The sequence below is a fragment of the Caretta caretta genome, chromosome 5 (genome assembly GCF_965140235.1).
Source record: "Caretta caretta isolate rCarCar2 chromosome 5, rCarCar1.hap1, whole genome shotgun sequence".
NCBI classification, from domain to species: Eukaryota; Metazoa; Chordata; order Testudines; family Cheloniidae; genus Caretta; species Caretta caretta.
The window spans coordinates 103,012,788-103,033,292 of NC_134210.1; the positions used below are offsets into that span (position 1 = coordinate 103,012,788).

The 20,505-nt window shown below is 43.6% G+C and overlaps 1 protein-coding gene across 3 annotated transcripts in view; it reads right to left on the bottom strand.

Annotated features, from left to right (window-relative positions):
• The window catches only part of LOC125636961 (histone-arginine methyltransferase CARM1), a 144,679-nt gene that overhangs the window by 22,666 nt on the left and 101,508 nt on the right, over nt 1–20,505 (bottom strand). For all 3 annotated transcript variants that reach the window (XM_048850897.2, XM_048850898.2, XM_048850896.2), the window contains 2 exons: nt 11,319–11,496; nt 3,026–3,116 (listed from right to left, as the gene is read on the bottom strand). In XM_048850897.2, the coding sequence (XP_048706854.1) occupies nt 3,026–3,116; nt 11,319–11,496 (269 nt within the window). The remainder of the gene's footprint in view (nt 1–3,025; nt 3,117–11,318; nt 11,497–20,505) is intronic.

Consider the following 20,505-nt stretch of genomic DNA (forward strand, 5'->3'; position numbering starts at 1 on the left):
CTGCAGAGCCCTGTGAAAAAGCGGATACGTTTCTGCTTCAGACTGCTAATTCAGCATCTATTCCCCTCACAAAGCAATAACAACCCCTATTCATCAATCCCTGAGTTTCTACTATGGCTTCCCAAGGAAGCTGGCACATGGAACAAAAACCAAAATATTGGGCCCCATTCCACCCAATCTGTAGTTTATTATAATTATTTTGTATTCTTGAGAACAATCAAAAAGAGCAGAAGCTAAATATTAAGTGGGGAGGAATTGAAATGATAGATAGGGTTTGAAAACATTTTTTGATGAGATAAGTTTGAGTAATAAAGGTAACAGTGTTGATGTAATATACTTCAACTTCTCTAAAACATTTGACTTGGTACCACATGAAATTTTTGAATAAAAAAATAGAATGACACAAAATGAACATGGCACACATTACATGGACTAAAAAACTGGCTAATAAATAGGTCTCAACTGTAAATGAGGAATTCTTCATCAAACAGGTATATTTCTAGTGGGTCCTATCCTATTTAACATTTTTATCAATGACTAGGAAGAAAACATAAAATCATTACTGATAAAGTTTGCAGATGACACAAAAATTGGGTGAGTGATAAATACTGAAGAGGACAGGTCACCGATATAGAGCAATCTGGGGCCCAAGCAAACAAGATGCATTTTAATACAGCTAAATATAAACATATACATCTAGGAACAAAAAATGTAGGCTATACTTGCATGATAGGGGACTCTATCTTGGGAAGCAGTTACCCTGAAAAAGATTTGGAGGTTATGGTGGATAATCAGCTGAATGTAAGTTCCCAGTGCGATACTGCAGCCAAAAAAAAGGAAATGCAATCCATGAGTGCATAAACCATAGAATCTCGAGTAGGAAGAGAGATGCTATTTTAACTCTGTATTTGGCACTGGTATGACTGCTGTTGGAATATTATGGCCAATGCTGTTGCTCACTATTCAAGAAGGATGTTGATAAATTGGAGAGGGGTCAGAGAAGAGCAATGAAAATGATTAAAGGATTAGAAAACATGCTTTTAGTGAAAGACTGAAGAGCTCAATCTCTTTATCTTAGCAAAGAGACAGATAAAGGTTGACTTGATCAGAGTCTATAAATTCCTACATGGGGAACAATTATTTGATAATGGTCTCTTCAGTCTAGTAGACAACGGTATAACAAGATCCAGTGGCTGGAAGCTGAAGCTAGACAAAATTCAGATGGGAAATAAGGCCTAATTTTTTCTAACAGTGAGGGTAATTAACTACTGGAACAATTTATCAAGGGTCAGGGTGGAGTCTCCAAAACTGACAATTTTTAAAACAAGAATTTTTTTAAAAAAGAGATCCTATAGTTCAAAAGGAATCATTCTGGCGGAGTTCTGTAGCCTGTGCCATACAGGATGGTCGCTTTGGAATCTATGAAAAGCACACCTGAAGTTGTTGCTCTTTCTTCTAGACTCTAGATAAATGACAACAGTTACAATTTTCTCACATATAAAATTACAAGCTAGACCCTGCTCTGAGTTACACTGATGCAAGTCTGTAGCACTTCTAGATTTAAACCAATGTAACTGAGGGCAGAGTCTGGCCCTACATTTTCAACTAAAATACAGTGTTTTGGACAAGGAGAATTAGGCTGCTACATTGAAAAGAAACACTGACAAGCAACACTGTTGTCTCTAAAGCAGGTGGACAGTTTTCATATAAGCATAAAAGTTGCCATACCAGATCAGACAGCTGGTCCACCTAATCCACTATCCTGTCTCTGACACTGGCCACTACCACATGGTACATTATAAAAATGTCTTATAGAATTTTAACAGACACCAAGATAATATAAATAGAGAACAATAGTCTCTCCATAGGTTTTTTGAACCATCCTATGGAGTTTCAAAGAACTATATGCCTATTATGGAATTCTACAGGATGGCCTGACAAACCTAAAGAAAGGATAAAGGCAACATTCTCAGGTGGTGTAAATCAGCAGGCGATGACTCATCAGGAGAGGATCTGGTCCAAAAGTCTCTATTAAATTTTACATGATTTCAGAGCAATTTCTATACAACCCTATTGGTTTCATCCCTATTAAACTGTATACCACCTTTCCATAAAGGATACTTCAGAGGAAGGTGGAAGAAATCCCCTAATCGATAATTATGTAATGACGTATCCATAGGGAAAGTTTATTCCTAAATCCAGGTGATTAGTAAACTGATTGATTTAAAACAAATGACTTAACCTTTAGAACTCCTATCACTTTCTCTTTCACAAACCTAAGGAATGGTTGTAAGTGGGGAATATATCTGTGGTCTCCAAAAGAGGAGACTAATTATTAATCTTCATAGTTCCACAGCATGTCTTTATCCAAGGATTCAAAAACTTCGTTAACAAGTCTATTTACCACCACATTAGGTATGTGAGCAACAGGTAGACTTCTTTGCCCATTGCTGAAATGGAGCCACCTCTCATGTAGAACACAGCAGCTGTTTAATAGTGCACCCCAACATTAACAACAATTTAGGGCAAGAAGTAAAGACCGTTGTTTCTAGCTGAAGCTACAGGAGGAATTTAGGTAGACAGAATGTAATTACTGACTTAGAATTTGACCAGGATATGGAAGTCAATACCTTGTCTCTATGAAAAACGCCACTGGATCTTTGACATCTGTGTATGGTCAGGAGTCTGATTTGTTTAACACCCCTCAAGCACCATCCTGGGGCATTGGTTTATTACTGACACAGAAATGCACCTACTAACTATGGATTCATAAACATCTTTTTCTGCAGCACTTGAGAGCCCAGTGGACGTGGTTTCCCATCCTAGCTCTGACACAGCCAGAGCTGATAGGCTCACACAGCATAGCTGCGGATCAAGTTAAAGGAAGTGAGCATGGAAAATTAGAAGGATTTTCTGCCATGTGCTTTGCTTCATTTTATTCAGATTACAAGAATGAGTTTCATTTTAAAATCTTTACTGAGTCTCCAAGCAAAATTTTTTTTAAAAAAAACATAACAATCATTACCAAAAATTGGCTCTGGAGTAGTGTTCCATGTAGAGCTGCTCATCGGAAAAAGGAGCCAAATGAATGTCACTAAATGTTGGAAACATCATTCCTAGTAAACAAAAGATAATATATAGTAGCAAAATTCAAATGTCTGGTTAGCCCTGTGGAAACATGTACAGAAAATACCAGCAAGCAATAATTGCTTTGCACCTTGAACAGACTAACATTGATTCCCATTACAGGTATATGTAGTTTCTTGAAATGCAGTTATAGGTTAAAGCAATCAATAACAAAAATATCCACTTATGACGTGGGTCAGGATATTTCAGAAGCCTGCCAAGAATGATAAAGCATTATAAGTTTTATGTCACTATATTAGACATTTAAATCATTTTCTCTTTCTTTAAAGTATGTAAAATGTTAGATGTTACTCTAAAACACCTTTTCACCATTTCCACAATTGGAGAAACATGCTTATTTAGAGCTGACCATATACACAACTCTTTCCACAGATATTATCACAGAAGATATGTCAACAGACTCAATCATAAATCAAACTGCAGAGTACCAACTAGGTAATCCTCAAGGGGTCTAGCGTTAGCAGCTTGACATAATAATTACATGGGAACTTGTACCCAGATATCTCAAAAACGCTTTACAAAGCATTAATAAAATAAAGCTCAAAGTTAAGTACTATATCAATTTTACAGATGGTGAAACTGAGGCATATAGAAGTTTACATACCTCACACAAGTTATTGACAGAGCCGGGAAAAGGATCCAAGTGTCCTGACTTCTATATTAATTAGGGACTGAATCCAATGGCCACTGAAGTCAATGGGAATTCTACTGATTTCAGAGGACAGTGGATTAGACTGCTTGATAAGACTTCAAAAATAGTATTAAAGAAATATTTTGCACACTGTTGTTTGTGCATCAATGGGGAGCAGGGGCCACAGAGCAGTCGTTTTTGGACTGGAACATGTTTCTTCAAACATCTGTTTTAACTGGTGCAAAATGTGGTGCACAAATGAAAGAACAAATGGCTTTCTTTTTGCAAATACAACAACATGTAGCAAGAGACCACAGGAATTTCAAAAAGAATCACACATCCACTCAGTAAATACACGTTTCTTTTAAGACCTGCTGCTTAGAGAATACTAATACTTCTGCAGAGTAAAACCTGGGATGGGGATTAAAGGTTTTTAAAATTGCTTATGAGACCATGCTGCTTCAGCTTCTGCTACTACACACTTGGCACTTACACAGCATTTTACATTTTCAATGTGCTCTATAAACAATGATTAATTCTGGAGAAACAAGATGGGTGAGGTAATATCTTTTATTGGACCAACTTCTGTTGGTGAAAGAGACAAGTTTTAGAGTTGCACAGAACTCTTCAAATCGGAGATCGATGCAGCTTGAAAGCTTGTCTCATCAATAAAAGATATTATTTCACCCATCTGGTCTCTTTAATACACACAGCTACAACAACACAGCAAATAATAGCTAATTCTAGCTACCATTCATGTGTGAGGTAGATATAAATAAGTCTCATTTACATTCTACAGATGGGGAAACAGATACAGATAAATTAAGGTCTACGTGCTCAAGTGTCCATTAATTTTTGATTCCTTTAGTTTTTAAGTGACCAACTTCCATTTCAAAGGGCCCAATTTTCAGAAGTGCTAAGCACCCACAACTCTGACTGAAGATAATAGTACCTGCCAGTCATCAACACTTCTAAAATATCAGGCTCTACCGCATTGGTTCCCAAACTCGGGGGGGGGGGGGGGGGGGCGTGAAGAAATTCCAAGGGCGGTGCGAGGCTGCTCGGCCCTTGAGCTCCTGGCTGGGGAGGCTAGACCCCGGCCTCTCCCGTCTTGTCCACCCTCCCCCACAGTGACGCTGCTGTGCGGGCAGCACAGCTTGCACCCGCCCACCTCCCAGGATTTCCAACAAGCCAGTCCTGCCGCTCTGAGCAGCCTGGTGAGGAGGTGGGGAGCAGGGGGAGGGGGAGTTGGATAAGGGGCAGGAGGTCCCGGGGGAGCGGTCAGGAGACAGGGAGCAGGGGGAGTTGAATAGGGAGTGGGGTCCTGGGGGGGGGTGGTTAGGGGACAAGGATCAGAGGGGGTTGGATGATGGTAAAGGAGAGGTGGGGGGCATGAGGGTTTCTCTGAAATTAAAAGGGGGGCGTGATGCCGAGAAGTTTGGGAACCACTGCTCTACCATATGTCTACATTCCAATGAAAGCCCCTTCCAGCTGTACACAATTCTATCTGACTCAGGACTGGGCCCAGGGCTCAGAACCCTGCAGTGTGGAGGGTCTGACTTGGTCCAAACTCCATCTATTGCAGTATCGATGCAGATCAGGCCCGGCCCCCCAGACTCTGGTCCTGTGAGTCTGAAAACTTCTCTCACAGTCCCGTAGGATGGTCTTCTTAATCAACACACAGGAAAGGGAAGCCACCCCTTGGTTCAAGTACAGCGGCTCCACATTTAATACTTCCATTTTATTCTGTCTGCTGAGCTGCAAGCATAGTGAATCTTCTCCGTCATTTGTGATGGCCACCGACATGAAGAAGTCTTTTGCCAATCATGTTGCTAGCTGGTCAAGGAAGCGCAGCCAGATTTTGGTTAATCTCTGGTGCGAGGCAAGCAAACAGTGACTTTAGCAAGAGTTCCAGGAATGACAACACATACCAAGAAATATGAAAGAAGTTTGCAGCATTGGGGATTCACTGGACCAGTGCAGGGAGCAGATTAAGCAGCACAAGAACGATGGGAATTCGCCGTCATCCTACCCCTTTTTGAAAGAGTGTGACCGGGTGCTGGATACTGTGCTGAGCACTGAGCCACCAGCGCTTCACAGCAGCCTGGTCAGCCAGGTCAGTGACCTTCTCATCCCTAAATCCACTCTAGGACTGGAGGGGAGCCAGCAAGTGCCAGTTGAGGCTGACAAAGTGACTCTTGTGCTCAAACTGGTCCCCAAGGAGGCTTTGCTGCCTGCATAGCGGCAGCACATTTGGGTCCCTACTCAGAGGAGCTTTCTGATGTCCCCATAGAGAAAGACCCAGCTGCGGAGCTAGCAGCAGAAACACAAGGGGCAGAAGGAACCCCTCAACCTGGTAAGTTTCTAGCACCATGTTTGTTGTTATTAATATAGGGGTTGGAAGGATTTCTGGTTTATGACCCAATGAAAAATTTATTACAAGGCACGGGCAGCAGCACATATCTGCTAATGGCGGACTGCATGGCAGTACATTGGCATCTCCCCCTCGCCCCCCCAAACCACCAGGTGGAATTCAAAAGGGAGGCTGAGAAGTGCAACCAATAGCGAAACAAGCATTTGAAATTAACTTTTTATTGGAAACTTGTGCATTCTTACAGAGATGTGCTAGGGTGTTACAAGTAAGGGACTTTATATTGCCTTTCTCTTTCAGAATGCCATGCCGTACAAATCATGGCATTGCACAGCGTTAAGAGCCCCCTGTAAAAGAGAAACGGTTGGGTGGCCAGGGTTTTTATGCGGTCCAGAAGTGTGCTGAGGGGAGGGGGTTGGCTGTTTAGTTCTGAGAGAGTTCCTGTGCATTTGCATGTAGTTGAGGGTAGATGTGCTCAGAGCAGCTTGCATCAGCAGTCATGGGGAGGCAGTAATTCGTTTGGATGCGAATGCAGTTTCCTGTTAATTCACTCAGAAATTCTGATCTAGTCCTGGGCACTGACAGCCGCAAACTTTTCCTATAAGAGAAACTCTAGACAGGTAGTCAAATTTCAGTGAAGAGCATATTGTCCCGGCCCTCTTCTGTAAGTCGCCAGCCCACTTCACTCATAGATGTGCAGCTCCGTCGCCATAAGTCTGAAAAATCTCTGTGGCATTATGGCATACTTCTCCACCCCATCCCAAGGGCCAAACAGGTCTGCCATTTTTAAACAGAAAACAATTATAAATAGTAACTCACCATTGTTTGCGCAGTCTTTTCACTGTGATTAACTGAATTGTGTCCACTGAGCTTCTGGGATACTTTTTCAAAGTATCATTTTTTGGCCTTGGAGATTCCACAAGGCGCTTTTGCCTACTGAACCTGTTGTGAAGCACTGAAACAATAGCGCACTGTTTGAGGTCTGCTTTTTGGCCCTTCAACCTCTGCTGGTCCTTCCACCTCAGCAATATGGGCCCACTGCAGCAGATCCTTGGGATGTAGAACTGTAACAGCCCAGTCCAAATAGAAGTGTTTCCGTGATGAACTTAAAATGGACATTCTGGACACTGCCAACAAGCGGGTGCAGTTCCAGAGTAAGCAGAAAGGCACAGGCAGGCTGCCGAGCCAAAGGACAGTATTTCAGCGCGCAAGGAGAGGCTTGCAACACAGTTTCTGTAGCAGGAACATGGGCTGAGGGCGATGACAGAGGCCAGCAGAAAGACCTGTTTGAGAGGTTGCTTATGCTTGGGGCTGCCAGAGTACAGGCTCCTGCTGCACCCACACCATGTCCTGGGTCCCCTCCTTGGAACCCCATGCTGTAGACCAGGAACACGTTGAACAATTCCATCGTTGGATGCAGGGTTCCATGTAACTGGGACTTAAAAGAAGCTGAACAGAGCAAATCTACTACATGCAGTCCTACATCCCCAGGCAGGGTCCCTACCCCCTGCAGGCTTCCACACTTGTGCAGACGCCCACACCTGGAAACGCCTCCACCCTCTGCAGCAGCACCAAGCGCGTGCTAAATGTGGAAGGAAGGGAAAAGAGAACAGGGTGCCGGGGGGTGGGGTTATTTGTTAGCAATGTTTTACTGTTTAATGTGTGCTTTATGCACTGTGTTTTATTAATGGTTTTGGTGTTGGTTTATTACTGGTGTTTTGGTGTGTGAATGACAGCTGGCCTGCCTGGCACTGTTTTTTTTTTTCTCTCATTCATGTTCAAAAGTAAAGGCTTTTCTTTTATTAAGACATTTCATTACCATTATTGCATCACATCATATAAGGTGTATTTCACATAATAAAGATAAACACATGATAAAGGACAACTGGTAAGTTATACCCAAATGCTATTTCTCAAAACATTTATCTACATCAAGCCATACTGTATATCTACAGTTCTTGCCACATAACTGCTTATGAAATGTCATTCACAAGTACAATCCATGGCAATCAATCCCTGCTCCCACAGTCCCATTTTGTTACATGATGTGGCTGTACCTCATTTACTGTAACTATTGTACGAGCACATTTATAAAAATACACTACTCTCCCATGGAAATCCATAATGTGGGAGCATAGAGCATCCCTGATTTGTGTTCCCTGGGCACATCCTGCCCTAGATGGGATAGGTGCGCTTTCCGATCCATTACTGTCATAGCTCCATTCAGAGGCAAATGGCTCACCTTTGGCTTCAAAAAGGCTGTGAAAAGCACTGCAAGCCACAGTGATGCAGACAGGACTGATGACACTGGAATCCACACAGGTCTGCAAACAGCACCAGCAGCATTTCAATTGCCAAACACACATTCAATCACCAGTCTGCAGCTGCTTAGAGCATAAATAAACCTTCTTTTGCCAGGGCCTCTGAGATCAAAATATGGTTTCATAAGCCAATGCAAAAAGGGGTGCAGAGGGTCCCCCAGAATAACAGTGGGGACAGTAACTCTATTTATGACAATGCCGTTTGGTAGCAAGAGTGTCCCAGTCTATGCATGAATGTAGACTCCCACTTGTCAGAAAAACCTAGCGCGATGAACGTTTCCAGTGCAGCCCATGTTGGTGTCCATAAGTTGGCCTCTGTGGTCCACAGAGGCCTGCATGACAATGGAGTGGTACACTTTGTGGTTTACATACATGTGCTTCTTGAGGAGGGCAAACTGTGTGCATGAGTCCCATCAATGGCCCTACTCCAGTCTGAAAATCCCATTCTGGAAAGCCAGCAATTACTTCAGGAATATTGTTTTATGCCCACCACTTTTGGGTAAATCACATGCCTGATTGCCTCAGAAACTTCCGCCACCATCTTACCTACAGTTGACTTTCCAATGCCAAATTGGTTAGCAAGAGACCTGTAGCAGTACGGTGAATCAGCTTACAGACGGCTATAACAACCTGCTTCTAGACCAGGGGTGGCCAACCCGAGCCTGAGAAGGAGCCAGAATTTACCAGTGTACATTGCCGAAGACCCACAGTAATATGTCAGCAGCCCACCATCAGCTCTTTTCCATCTCCTCACGCTCCCAGCACCTTCCGTCCATTGGCGGCCCTGCCAATCAGTGCCTCCCCCTCTCTCCCCACACCTCCTGATCCGCTGTTTCGTGGCATGCAAGAGGCTCGGGGGGGGGGAGAGGGAGGAGTGAGGGCACGACAGGCTTGGAGAGGGGGCGGGAAGGGGCAGAGTGGGGGCAGGGCCTGTGGCAGAGCCAGGGGTTGAGCAATAAGCCCCACCCCGGCACATTGGAAAGTTGGCACCTGTAGCTCCAGCCCCGGAGTCGATGATGATACAAGGAGCCGCATATTAACTTCTGAAGAGCCGCATGTGGCTCCGGAGCCACAGGTTGGCCACCCCTGTTCTAGACCAATGTGGACATCCTCATTTGTGTTTCCTAACACTGGAGGGCCAGGGCAAGCTGCTCACAAAGCTCCAGAAATGTAGCTTTCTTCATGCGAAAGTTTTGGGCACACCGTTGGTCACCTGAGGTCTTCACCACAATGTGGTCCAACCAATCTGTGCTTGTGGCCCTGCTCCAGAAGTACCTGTCTATGTATGGGGTATCAGCGGCTATACTGAGAGTCGCAAGCAGCATCAGCCAGTTTGAGTCTTCCATGTTTCCATGTGCATATCCTCCTCCTCCTCCTGTCAGGTGCCTTCTGTAGGTCAGAAAACGATGTCGGAATGTCCATCAGCATCTCATGGATGCTCTGTTTGCTGAAACATGAGTGAAAGCACAAACAAGAGGAGTACTTCAAATGTGACTCCTCCATGTTGCTGGCTCCAGTTGCTGGGAGTGTGCAAATCCAAAAGATAGCACAGCGGATTATGTTGGGAACTTAGCAGGTTGCAACAACTTCCTGTAATGTGTAGGGTGGATAGTCAAGTTTTCCCACACTGTACCATCAACTGAGGGCTAGAGTGCTGGGGAGGGTGCTAGGAACCCCGGGACATGGTTTGGAGCCTGGGTCCAGAAACTGTAAACCTAGGGTCACCAATGAGTGTGGACACTCAAGCCTTGGGCTTGCAAGCCTAAGGTCTGTGGGGTCAAATCCACTAACCCTGAGCTTACATTGCAGTCTATACATGCCCTAAGAGTTTGTAGATAGGTACCCAAAATCAGAGGCATTAAAGTTAATGGACACTTTTGAAAACATCAGCCTAAGTGACGTTTGTAAGGCCACAGACCAAGTCAGTGCCAGAACCAGGATTAACACTCAGTAGTTCCCAGTTCCTAATCCTGTGCTCAGCCTATTAGCCCACATTCCCCTAACTAGTTTAATATGCTAAAAACATCCTGTTTTTCACACTGGTGTCACGAGAGAAAGTCTTTCTTTTTAACAAAACCCATGTTAGTGATCTTTTAGTTTGTTTTCAGGAATTCACCTAGTGAAATATAACTTATAGCAACTGCAGGTTCAGACTTCCCTTCAGGGAAATTTCTCAGGAGGCCCCTGGACTTAGAAGCCTCCTTCAAAACTTCTCCAACCAGTAACAGATTGAAACACAGATCCCATTGAACTGACCTCTGGATCGCAGTTGTTTCTGGCTGGATTGGACACATCACTGGAAAAGAGTGGGGGTACCAAGAGGCCTTGGAATTAGGAATTTGGGTGGGGTCTGATTAGAGCTGGTGAAAACATTTCAAATTTCACATTTTTTTTCAAAGAAAAAAAAAGACATTTTTCATGACGTTTCCCATTCTTTGTCCAACTCTAGGTCTTTCTCTTCCCTCTCTTGCCTTGCATTTTAGTTTAGCTTGCCACCATGTTTTGCATTATAAACTTTGAACTGAGAGGCAACCCATAATGCATATGGTGGCACATTAAATTCAATGATACAAGAGGCAGCCAAGGGCAACACATCCAGCACATACAGGTTAAGTGCTGAAATAGCTGGTCTCACTGGCAAATCACAATATGAAATAGTAACAGTGGTGCTTCCAACATGCTCAAATGAAGGGAGAAAACTTAAGTCTCATTTCCTTAGAGCCTACAGGAGGTGATGAAACACGACACCAACCAGTGCTGTCCAGAGCCACCATTTGGAGGTCCTTCTTGTCTCCTTTCTCTGAAAACTCTCATTTCCCCCAATCCATCACTGGGCTGGCATACTCACCGTTTGACTTCAACCATTTTTTGGAATGGAGGTAACTTTCCAGCATCCTCTCATTGAACAGCATGTAACCCATAGGTTCAGAAATAACCACATCGACGTTCTCTGGTAAAGAGATTTCCTCAATTTTACCTGATAAAACCATGATCTTATCAGAGAGGTTGTTACTTCTCACTAGTATCTGGAAAGAGTAAAAGAGGGGAAAAAAAAACAAGCATGTTAGCTTCTTTGGTTATGCATAGTTCTACCAGAAGTCTCTGGGTAATGTGAAACCCTCTGAATCGTTCAGTATCTAGTAACTTTATCAGCCTTTGAAAAGCCTGCACTGTAATTAAACCTTAAAAAATGGTACAGACTCATGCCTTACTACAAAGAGAGTTTCTAAATACTCTGATGAGAGCAAACTTATAGAAGTGTGCAGAATCAGCAAGTAGCAGTACAAGTTACATCATCTTTTAAGAAATAATTAGAATCAATATCTAGAAGAATACAACACACGCGCACACAGAGAAAGAGGGAAGTTAATATCCACTACAGAAGAACACACAGTAGAGATCTTTAAGATTCTTCAAAACAGTTCTAGAAAAGGCTATTCCTAACCGATCTACACACTCATAAATGCATGACTATTCTCAGGGAACGAATGTTCTCAGACACGGAGGAAAGTCTGAGGCATGATGTTTCTAAACAAAAACAAAACAAGGAATACCTTTTATAGAGCATGCACAATCCCTAGGTACCATGTGCAGAATCCTATGCAGGCTGAGAACCTCAGGGCAAACTTTTCTTAACTTTTTGATCGACATTTCTTTCATCTGAACAAGAGAAATTGACTCAGAATTTAGGTACTGGGTGGCAAGATGCTTGGGGAAGGAATAATCTCTCTAAAGTCACTCTGATTAGAAATGTATGTCATATTTATCTGTAATGTACCTTGGCACTCAGAGAACAAGTCTTCTTGTAGCGCCAAAATCTGTTTAGACAATGTTTAGAATTTGCCTATAGGATACAAATACATACTGTGTTATACATACTGATAACATTATCTCGGTGAACCAGTCTGAATGGGGAAAGGTTGTGCAAGGGGATGCTGTACCATGGAGCACGGCTCTGTGGGGGCACCTATTGCAACAGCACAGTGGGTGGAGATTCAGAATGGGACAGGGGCAAGCCAGGAGAAGCAACCATACAAATCCATTGGCCAAAAATACAGTTACAGACAGCACAGTGGGGCTGCAGCTGCCAGCAAAGCCTTGAGGCTGCACCAGAGATGGCATAGAGGCTGTATATCCTGTCCCTGGATTGAAAGACACCTTCACCCCAATCCTTGAAAACCCATTTCCTGCTTTGTGTATGGGGGGGACCATGATTTGAGTCTGTGCATCCTGCATTATAATGTAGACCACAGAAAAAAGGAGGAAGTTGGGGGAAAAATCTTCTACATGAAGCCACGTGGATTCCCAAGAAAAAAGCTGATTAGAAGAGACAAACCTCCCGATGTTTAAGTTTAGTTCAGGTGCTAGTGGAAGAGATCTTCAAACTTATTTCCACAATTCATTGTCAGAGAAAAGACTGTTCAGTGGCTGGAGTAAGCCACTAGCAATGAGTTGTTTGACCCTGAGCTATAATTAACAGGAACCAGGAACAGAAGACAGGGAAAGGCAGCGTGTATCCCCAGGAGTTAAAACAGATATTCATGTTAGAACTCACTTGGCAAACCCTACTGAGTTTGCCCCCATGAAAACAGCCTTTTATTGAACTTGATCCTACAGACAGACGTAGTTTTCTGAGTCTGGTTTCTGATATATGATTATGGGCACATATGGTATTGCCCTGGGTACATGTCTTGCTCCTCTTCAATTTTGTATTTGCTTGTAAACTTTTGGAACAGTGTTCATAGAGGCCATTAAGCTATTTTACCAGTCTTGTCCATTTTGTCAACAGTTCAATAGCAAGATTATTTAAAATGTGACTAGAATGTTCTAAGAAGGCAAGGTACAATTCTTCAGCATCATGTATTTTTTTTTCAAACCCAACACAAAGAACACATTATTGCTGATATCCAAGAAAATTAGTTTAATTAAAGCTCCTTAATTAATGAGTGAAGGGGTAATTTATTTAATCATATTTGTAACCAAAAGAAATCATTAAAGTGTTTTTTTTTTTCACATGGAAGTCAAAGTAGCACACAATTTCTTCCAGGTAAGATAATGTTCTTGCTAAGGTAGTTATAAAAAATGTAATAAGTATCATCTTTCCTTTACATGGTTCTTTTCACTCTGAAGGATGCCAAAGCTCTTTATGAACTATATACTACATATGAATCCCTTTCACTCCTGACTCTGGGATGGAACACAGCAGATGTTTAACAGAGCAAACTGCACAACAGTTTAGGGCAGGAAGTGAAAACAAATACCATATCCAATCAAAACTACAGAGTGAATTGGGCTGGTAGGTAGAATGTAATAACCCAAACTAACATTTGTCCAATCCCACCCCCCACCAAAACTGAAATACACAGACCTATTATTGTGAATGCTGCTGCCTGATTCCCCTGCTTCTCCATCACAGCCTCAAATACTCAGGAATTGGTTCATATCTTGCCCAAAACACAGCACATCTGTAACAGCATGGTGTCCCCTAAAGCCAATATGCACTCAGCTGGAAGAGTGCCATCTAATGAATCATCATCTTCACTTCCTGCAAGACCCTGCATTTATTTGGAGGACTCTCACCCAAATCCTGTCCAGGACTAATCCTGCTTAGCCAGACAAATTTGAGAACACAACCTGTGGTAAGCTTATCTTCCTGAAAACACCATCCTAGCCACTATGGATGTAGAATCCCTCTACACCAACATTCCACATGAAGATGGACTACAAGCTGTCAGGAACACTATCCCCGATAATGTCACGGCAAACCTGGTGGCTGAACTTGGTAACTTTGTCCTTACCCACAACTATTTCACATTGGGGACAACGTATACCTTCAAATCAGCAGCACTGCCATGGGTACTCGCATGGCCCCACAGTATGCCAACATTTTTATGGATGACATAGAACAACGCTTCCTCAGCTCTCGTCCCCTAATGCCCCTACTCTACTTGCGCTACACTGATGACATCTTCATCATCTGGACCCATGGAAAAGAAGCCCTTGAGGAATTCCACCATGATTTCAACAATTTCCATCCCACCATCAACCTCAGCCTGGACCAGTCCACACAAGAGATCCACTTCCTGGACACTACGGTGCTAATAAGCGATGGTCACATAAACACCAACAAGAAAAGGAGTACTTGTGGCACCTTAGAGACTAACCAATTTATTTGAGCATGAGCTTTCGTGAGCTACAGCTCACTTCATCAGATGTTTACCGTGGAAACTGCAGCAGACTTTATATACACACAGAGAATATGAAACAATACCTCCTCCCACCCCACTGTCCTGCTGGTAATAGCTTATCTAAAGTGATCAACAGGTGGGCCATTTCCAGCACAAATCCAGGTTTTCTCACCCTCCACCCCCCACACAAATTCACTCTCCTGCTGGTGCTAGCCCATCCAAAGTGACAACTCTTTACATAATCAAGTAGGGCTATTTCCTGCATAGATCAAGGTTTTCTCACATCCCCCCCACCCCCATACACACACAAACTCACTCTCCTGCTGGTAATAGCTCATCTAAACTGACCACTCTCCAAGTTTAAATCCAAGTTAAACCAGAACATCTGGGGGGGGGGTAGGAAAAAACAAGAAGAAACAGGCTACCTTGCATAATGACTTAGCCACTCCCAGTCTCTATTTAAGCCTAAATTAATAGTATCCAATTTGCAAATGAATTCCAATTCAGCAGTTTCTCGCTGGAGTCTGGATTTGAAGTTTTTTTGTTTTAAGATAGCGACCTTCATGTCTGTGATTGCGTGACCAGAGAGATTGAAGTGTTCTCCGACTGGTTTATGAATGTTAGAATTCTTGACATCTGATTTGTGTCCATTTATTCTTTTACGTAGAGACTGTCCAGTTTGACCAATGTACATGGCAGAGGGGCATTGCTGGCACATGATGGCATATATCACATTGGTGGATGTGCAGGTGAACGAGCCTCTGATAGTGTGGCTGATGTTATTAGGCCCTGTGATGGTGTCCCCTGAATAGATATGTGGGCACAATTGGCAACGGGCTTTGTTGCAAGGATAAGTTCCTGGGTTAGTGGTTCTGTTGTGTGGTATGTGGTTGTTGGTGAGTATTTGCTTCAGGTTGCGGGGCTGTCTGTAGGCAAGGACTGGCCTGTCTCCCAAGACTTGTGAGAGTGTTGGGTCATCCTTTAGGATAGGTTGTAGATCCTTAATGCGGGTATCCATAGCAGGTTGTAGATCCTTAATGCGGGTATCCATAGCAGTGCCGCTGATCTGAAGGTATACATTGTCCCCAAATGTGAAATAGTTATGGGTAAGGACAAAGTCACAAAGTTCAGCCACCAGGTTAGCCGTGACATTATCGGGGATAGTGTTCTTGACAGCTTGTAGTCCATCTTTGTGTGGAATGTTGGTGTAGAGGGCTTCTACATCCATAGTAGCCAGGATGGTGTTATCAGGAAGATCACCGATGGATTGAAGTTTCCTCAGGAAGTCAGTGGTGTCTCGAAGGTAGCTGGGAGTGCTGGTAGCGTAGGGCCTGAGGAGGGAGTCTACATAGCCAGACAATCCTGCTGTCAGGGTGCCAATGCCTGAGACGATGGGGCGCCCAGGATTTCCAGGTTTATGGATCTTGGGTAGTAGATAGAATATCCCAGGTCGGGGTTCCAGGGGTGTGTCTGTGCGGATTTGATCTTGTGCTTTTTCAGGAAGTTTCTTGAGCAAATGCTGTAGTTGCTTTTGGTAACTCTCAGTGGGATCAGAGGGTAATGGCTTGTAGAAACTCGTGTTGGAGAGCTGCCGAGCAGCCTCTTGTTCATATTCCGACCTATTCATGATGACAACAGCACCTCCTTTGTCAGCCTTTTTGATTATGATGTCAGAGTTGTTTCTGAGGCTGTGGATGGCATTGCGTTCCGCATGGCTGAGGTTATGGGGCAAGTGATGCTGCTTTTCCACAATTTCAGCCCGTGCACGTCGGCGGAAGCACTCTATGTAGAAGTCCAGTCTGCTGTTTCGACCTTCAGGAGGAGTCCATCTAGAATCCCTCTTTCTGTAGTGTTGGCAGGGAGACCTCTGTGGATTAGTATGTTGTTCAGAGGTATTTTGGAAATATTCCTTGAGACGGAGACGTCGAAAATAGGATTCTAGGTCACCACAGAACTGTATCATGTTCGTGGGGGTGGAGGGGCAGAAGGAGAGGCCCCGAGATAGAACAGCTGCTTCTGCTGGGCTGAGAGTATAGTTGGATAGGTTAACAATATTGCTAGGTGGGGTGAGGGAACCATTGCTGTGGCCCCTTGTAGCATGTAGTAGTTTAGAAAGTTTAGTGTCTTTTTTCTTTTGTAGAGAAGCAAAGTGTGCGTTGTAAATGGCTTGTCTAGTTTTAGTAAAATCCAGCCACGAGGAAGTTTGTGTGGAAGGTTGGTTCTTTATGAGAGTATCCATTTAACTGCTGAATTGGAATTCATTTGCAAATTGGATACTATTAATTTAGGCTTAAATAGAGACTGGGAGTGGCTAAGTCATTATGCAAGGTAGCCTGTTTCTTCTTGTTTTTTCCTACCCCCCCCCCCAGATGTTCTGGTTTAACTTGGATTTAAACTTGGAGAGTGGTCAGTTTAGATGAGCTATTACCAGCAGGAGAGTGAGTTTGTGTGTGTATGGGGGTGGGGGGGATGTGAGAAAACCTTGATCTATGCAGGAAATAGCCCTACTTGATTATGTAAAGAGTTGTCACTTTGGATGGGCTAGCACCAGCAGGAGAGTGAATTTGTGTGGGGGGTGGAGGGTGAGAAAACCTGGATTTGTGCTGGAAATGGCCCACCTGTTGATCACTTTAGATAAGCTATTACCAGCAGGACAGTGGGGTGGGAGGAGGTATTGTTTCATATTCTCTGTGTGTATATAAAGTCTGCTGCAGTTTCCACGGTAAACATCTGATGAAGTGAGCTGTAGCTCACGAAAGCTCATGCTCAAATAAATTGGTTAGTCTCTAAGGTGCCACAAGTACTCCTTTTCTTTTTGCGAATACAGACTAACACGGCTGTTCCTCTGAAACCTGTCATAAACACCAACCTATACCGGAAACCTACTGACCACTATTCCTACCTACATGCCTCCAGCTTTCATCCAGACCACACCACATGATCCATTGTCTACACCCAAGCTCTACGATACAACCGCATTTGTTCCAACCCCTCAGACAGAGACAAACACCTACAAGATCTCTATCAAGCATTCTTATAACTACGATACCCACCTGCTGAAGTGAAGAACCAGATTGACAGAGCCAGAAGAGTACCCAGAAGTTACCTACTACAGGACAGGCTCAACAAAGAAAATAACAGAACGCCACTAGCCATCACCTTCAGCCCCCAACTAAAACTTCTTCAACGCATCATCAAGGATCTACAACCTATCCTGAAGGACGACCCATCACTCTCACAGATCTTGGGAGACAGGGCAGTCCTTGCTTACAGACAGCCCCCCAACCTGAAGCAAATACTCACCAGCAACCACGCACCACACAACAGAACCATTAACCCAGGAAACTATCCTTGCAACAAAGCCCATTGCCAGCTGTGTCCACGTATCTATTCAGGAGACACCATCATAGGGCCTAATCACATCAGCCACACTATCAGAGGCTCATTCACCTGCACATCTACCAATGTGATATATGCCATCATGTGCCAGCAATGCCCCTCTGCCATGTACAATGGCCAAACTGGACAGTCTCTACGTAAAAGAATAAATCGACACAAATCAGACGTCAAGAATTATAACATTCAAAAACCAGTTGGAGAACACTTCACTCCCTTTGGTCACTCGATTACACACCTAAAAGTTGCAATTCTTCAACAAAAAAACTTCAAAAACAGACTCCAACAAGAGACTGCTGAATTGGAATTAATTTGCAAACTGGATACAATTAACTTAGGCTTGAATAAAGACCGGGAATGGATGGGTCATTACACAAAGTAAAACTATTTCCCCATGTTTATTCCCGCCCCCGTGCTATTCCTCAGACTTTCTTGTCAACTGCGGAAATGGCCCACCTTGATTATCATTACAAAAGACTTCCCCCTACCCCCTGCTCTTCTGCTGGTAATAGCTCACCTCACCTGATCACTCTCGTTACAGTGTGTATGGTAACACCCATTGTTTCATGTTCTCTGTGTATATAAATCTCCCCACTGTATTTTCCATTCAATGCATCCGATGAAGTGAGCTGTAGCTCACAAAAGCTTATGCTCAAAATAAATTTGTTAGTCTCTAAGGTGCCACAAGTCCTCCTTTTCTTTATATGACTCTGTTTTCCATTGCTTTTCACTTTGCTAAACTTTAACAATCCAGGTTGAAATTTTCAGTGCTGGGTGTCTGCCCTCAGATTTAAATTTTTGGAAAATTTCAGTTGAAACGGTTCAGCCATTTCTCACGATGAAATTAGGGAAAATTCACTGATTTGCCCAAGTAAAAAAATTCTCAGAACCATTTTGCTGAAAAACTTTAGCACATCCATTCTCTAGAGGAGGAATTTGAAAATTGGCTGGGGAGTCACCCTAATGACAGGGATGTGTCTTTTGCTAGCCCTTTGAAAATTCACCCACATTTGGCCAAATTACGAGCATCTGGGAAAAAAAATCATAGGTCACACATGATCAGTAGAGACTTACTTGTTTGAGAGGCAGCTAGAGTCGCTAAAGATTTGATCCATATCGAGCATACTCCAGCTACAGGGGGCTGGGAAGAATTTTCCCACAATTGCTCCTCCCAGCTGCCAGGAACAGCGGTGGCTTAAGATATCGGAACTAGGAGCTCCTGTGCTGTTAGAGCCCCAAGGTAATGCCCATGTGGAGTGGAGAAGGAGAAAGCCACCTGAGTGGTATACTGAGGAGTGAGGGCTCGATGCAGGAGCCAGAGAGTGGGGGGAAGCACCAAGGGAGGGGGGCAGGAACAGAGGGGGACAAAGGCAGGCTGGGGGAACAGCAGCAGAACGGTCTATAACCAATAGAGAAAACTCTCTTCCAGGACCTGCAATTGAACCCAGGAGTTCTAAGTCTCAAACCCGGTGCTGTTGCCAATTTAAGCTGCATCTCCAATCGGAAGGTTCACTGATACAGCTATACCTGTACAGGTATACTGGGCTTCAGCTAATACACTGGCAAACTCTCTCATCCCCTTCTAGCAGCTGGTCCGCATACAAGAGAATAGACTCCTAATGCTCCCCAGTTACACAACCAGCTCAAGTATTAGAGGTTTGTTCTGTGGATCTAAAGATTTGAACCCTGCTGAGCCTAGTTAAGGGTCAATATGATTCCATGTGACAATTTCAGGTGTGTGTGTGTGTTTTAAATTAGGAAATTGCATTTAAAACTATATTAAAAGATTAAGGTTGCAAAGTCAAACACTCAAAAATTAGGAAATGCCACAATTCCCACAAATGTGCAATCTTTAGTTCAGCCCCCCTTGGGTATATGCATGATGACATAATATGTGATCATATAATTAAAGACTATTTTTTCTACTGGCCCCCTGCCTCATTCAGTACACAAGGATGGATCTACTCTGGGAAGGAACCAGGATTGTGTAGTAAGGAGGACTGTTGCCTATAAGACCCCTGCCTCATTTGTTGCAGAAGTTCGAAGTTGCATAGTGAATGAAGCAGAGGATTGCAGGAAGAAAAAGGATTATCTCATGGTTAAGGCAGCTGAATGCTGCCCTGGAGAACTGGATCCTAACCCTGCCTCTGCCACAGAGTTCCTATGTGATGCTGGGCAATTCACTTGAACCAAACTTCACAGGCGGTCACTAATTGTGTGTTCCATATTTTTTTGGTGCCCGAGACATTTGAGGCCAGATTTATAGAGTTCATGACTGCAACTGACCTCAACAGGAACTGTGCTCTGTAGTCGGACGCTTACATTGGCCAGAGACAAATTTGAGCGTAGACACATGCACAACTAGGTCAATGTAAGATGACTTATGTTGACCTAATTTTGTAGGGTAGACCAGGCCTAATTCGGTGATTATATTTTGCCCTCTTTTGGCCC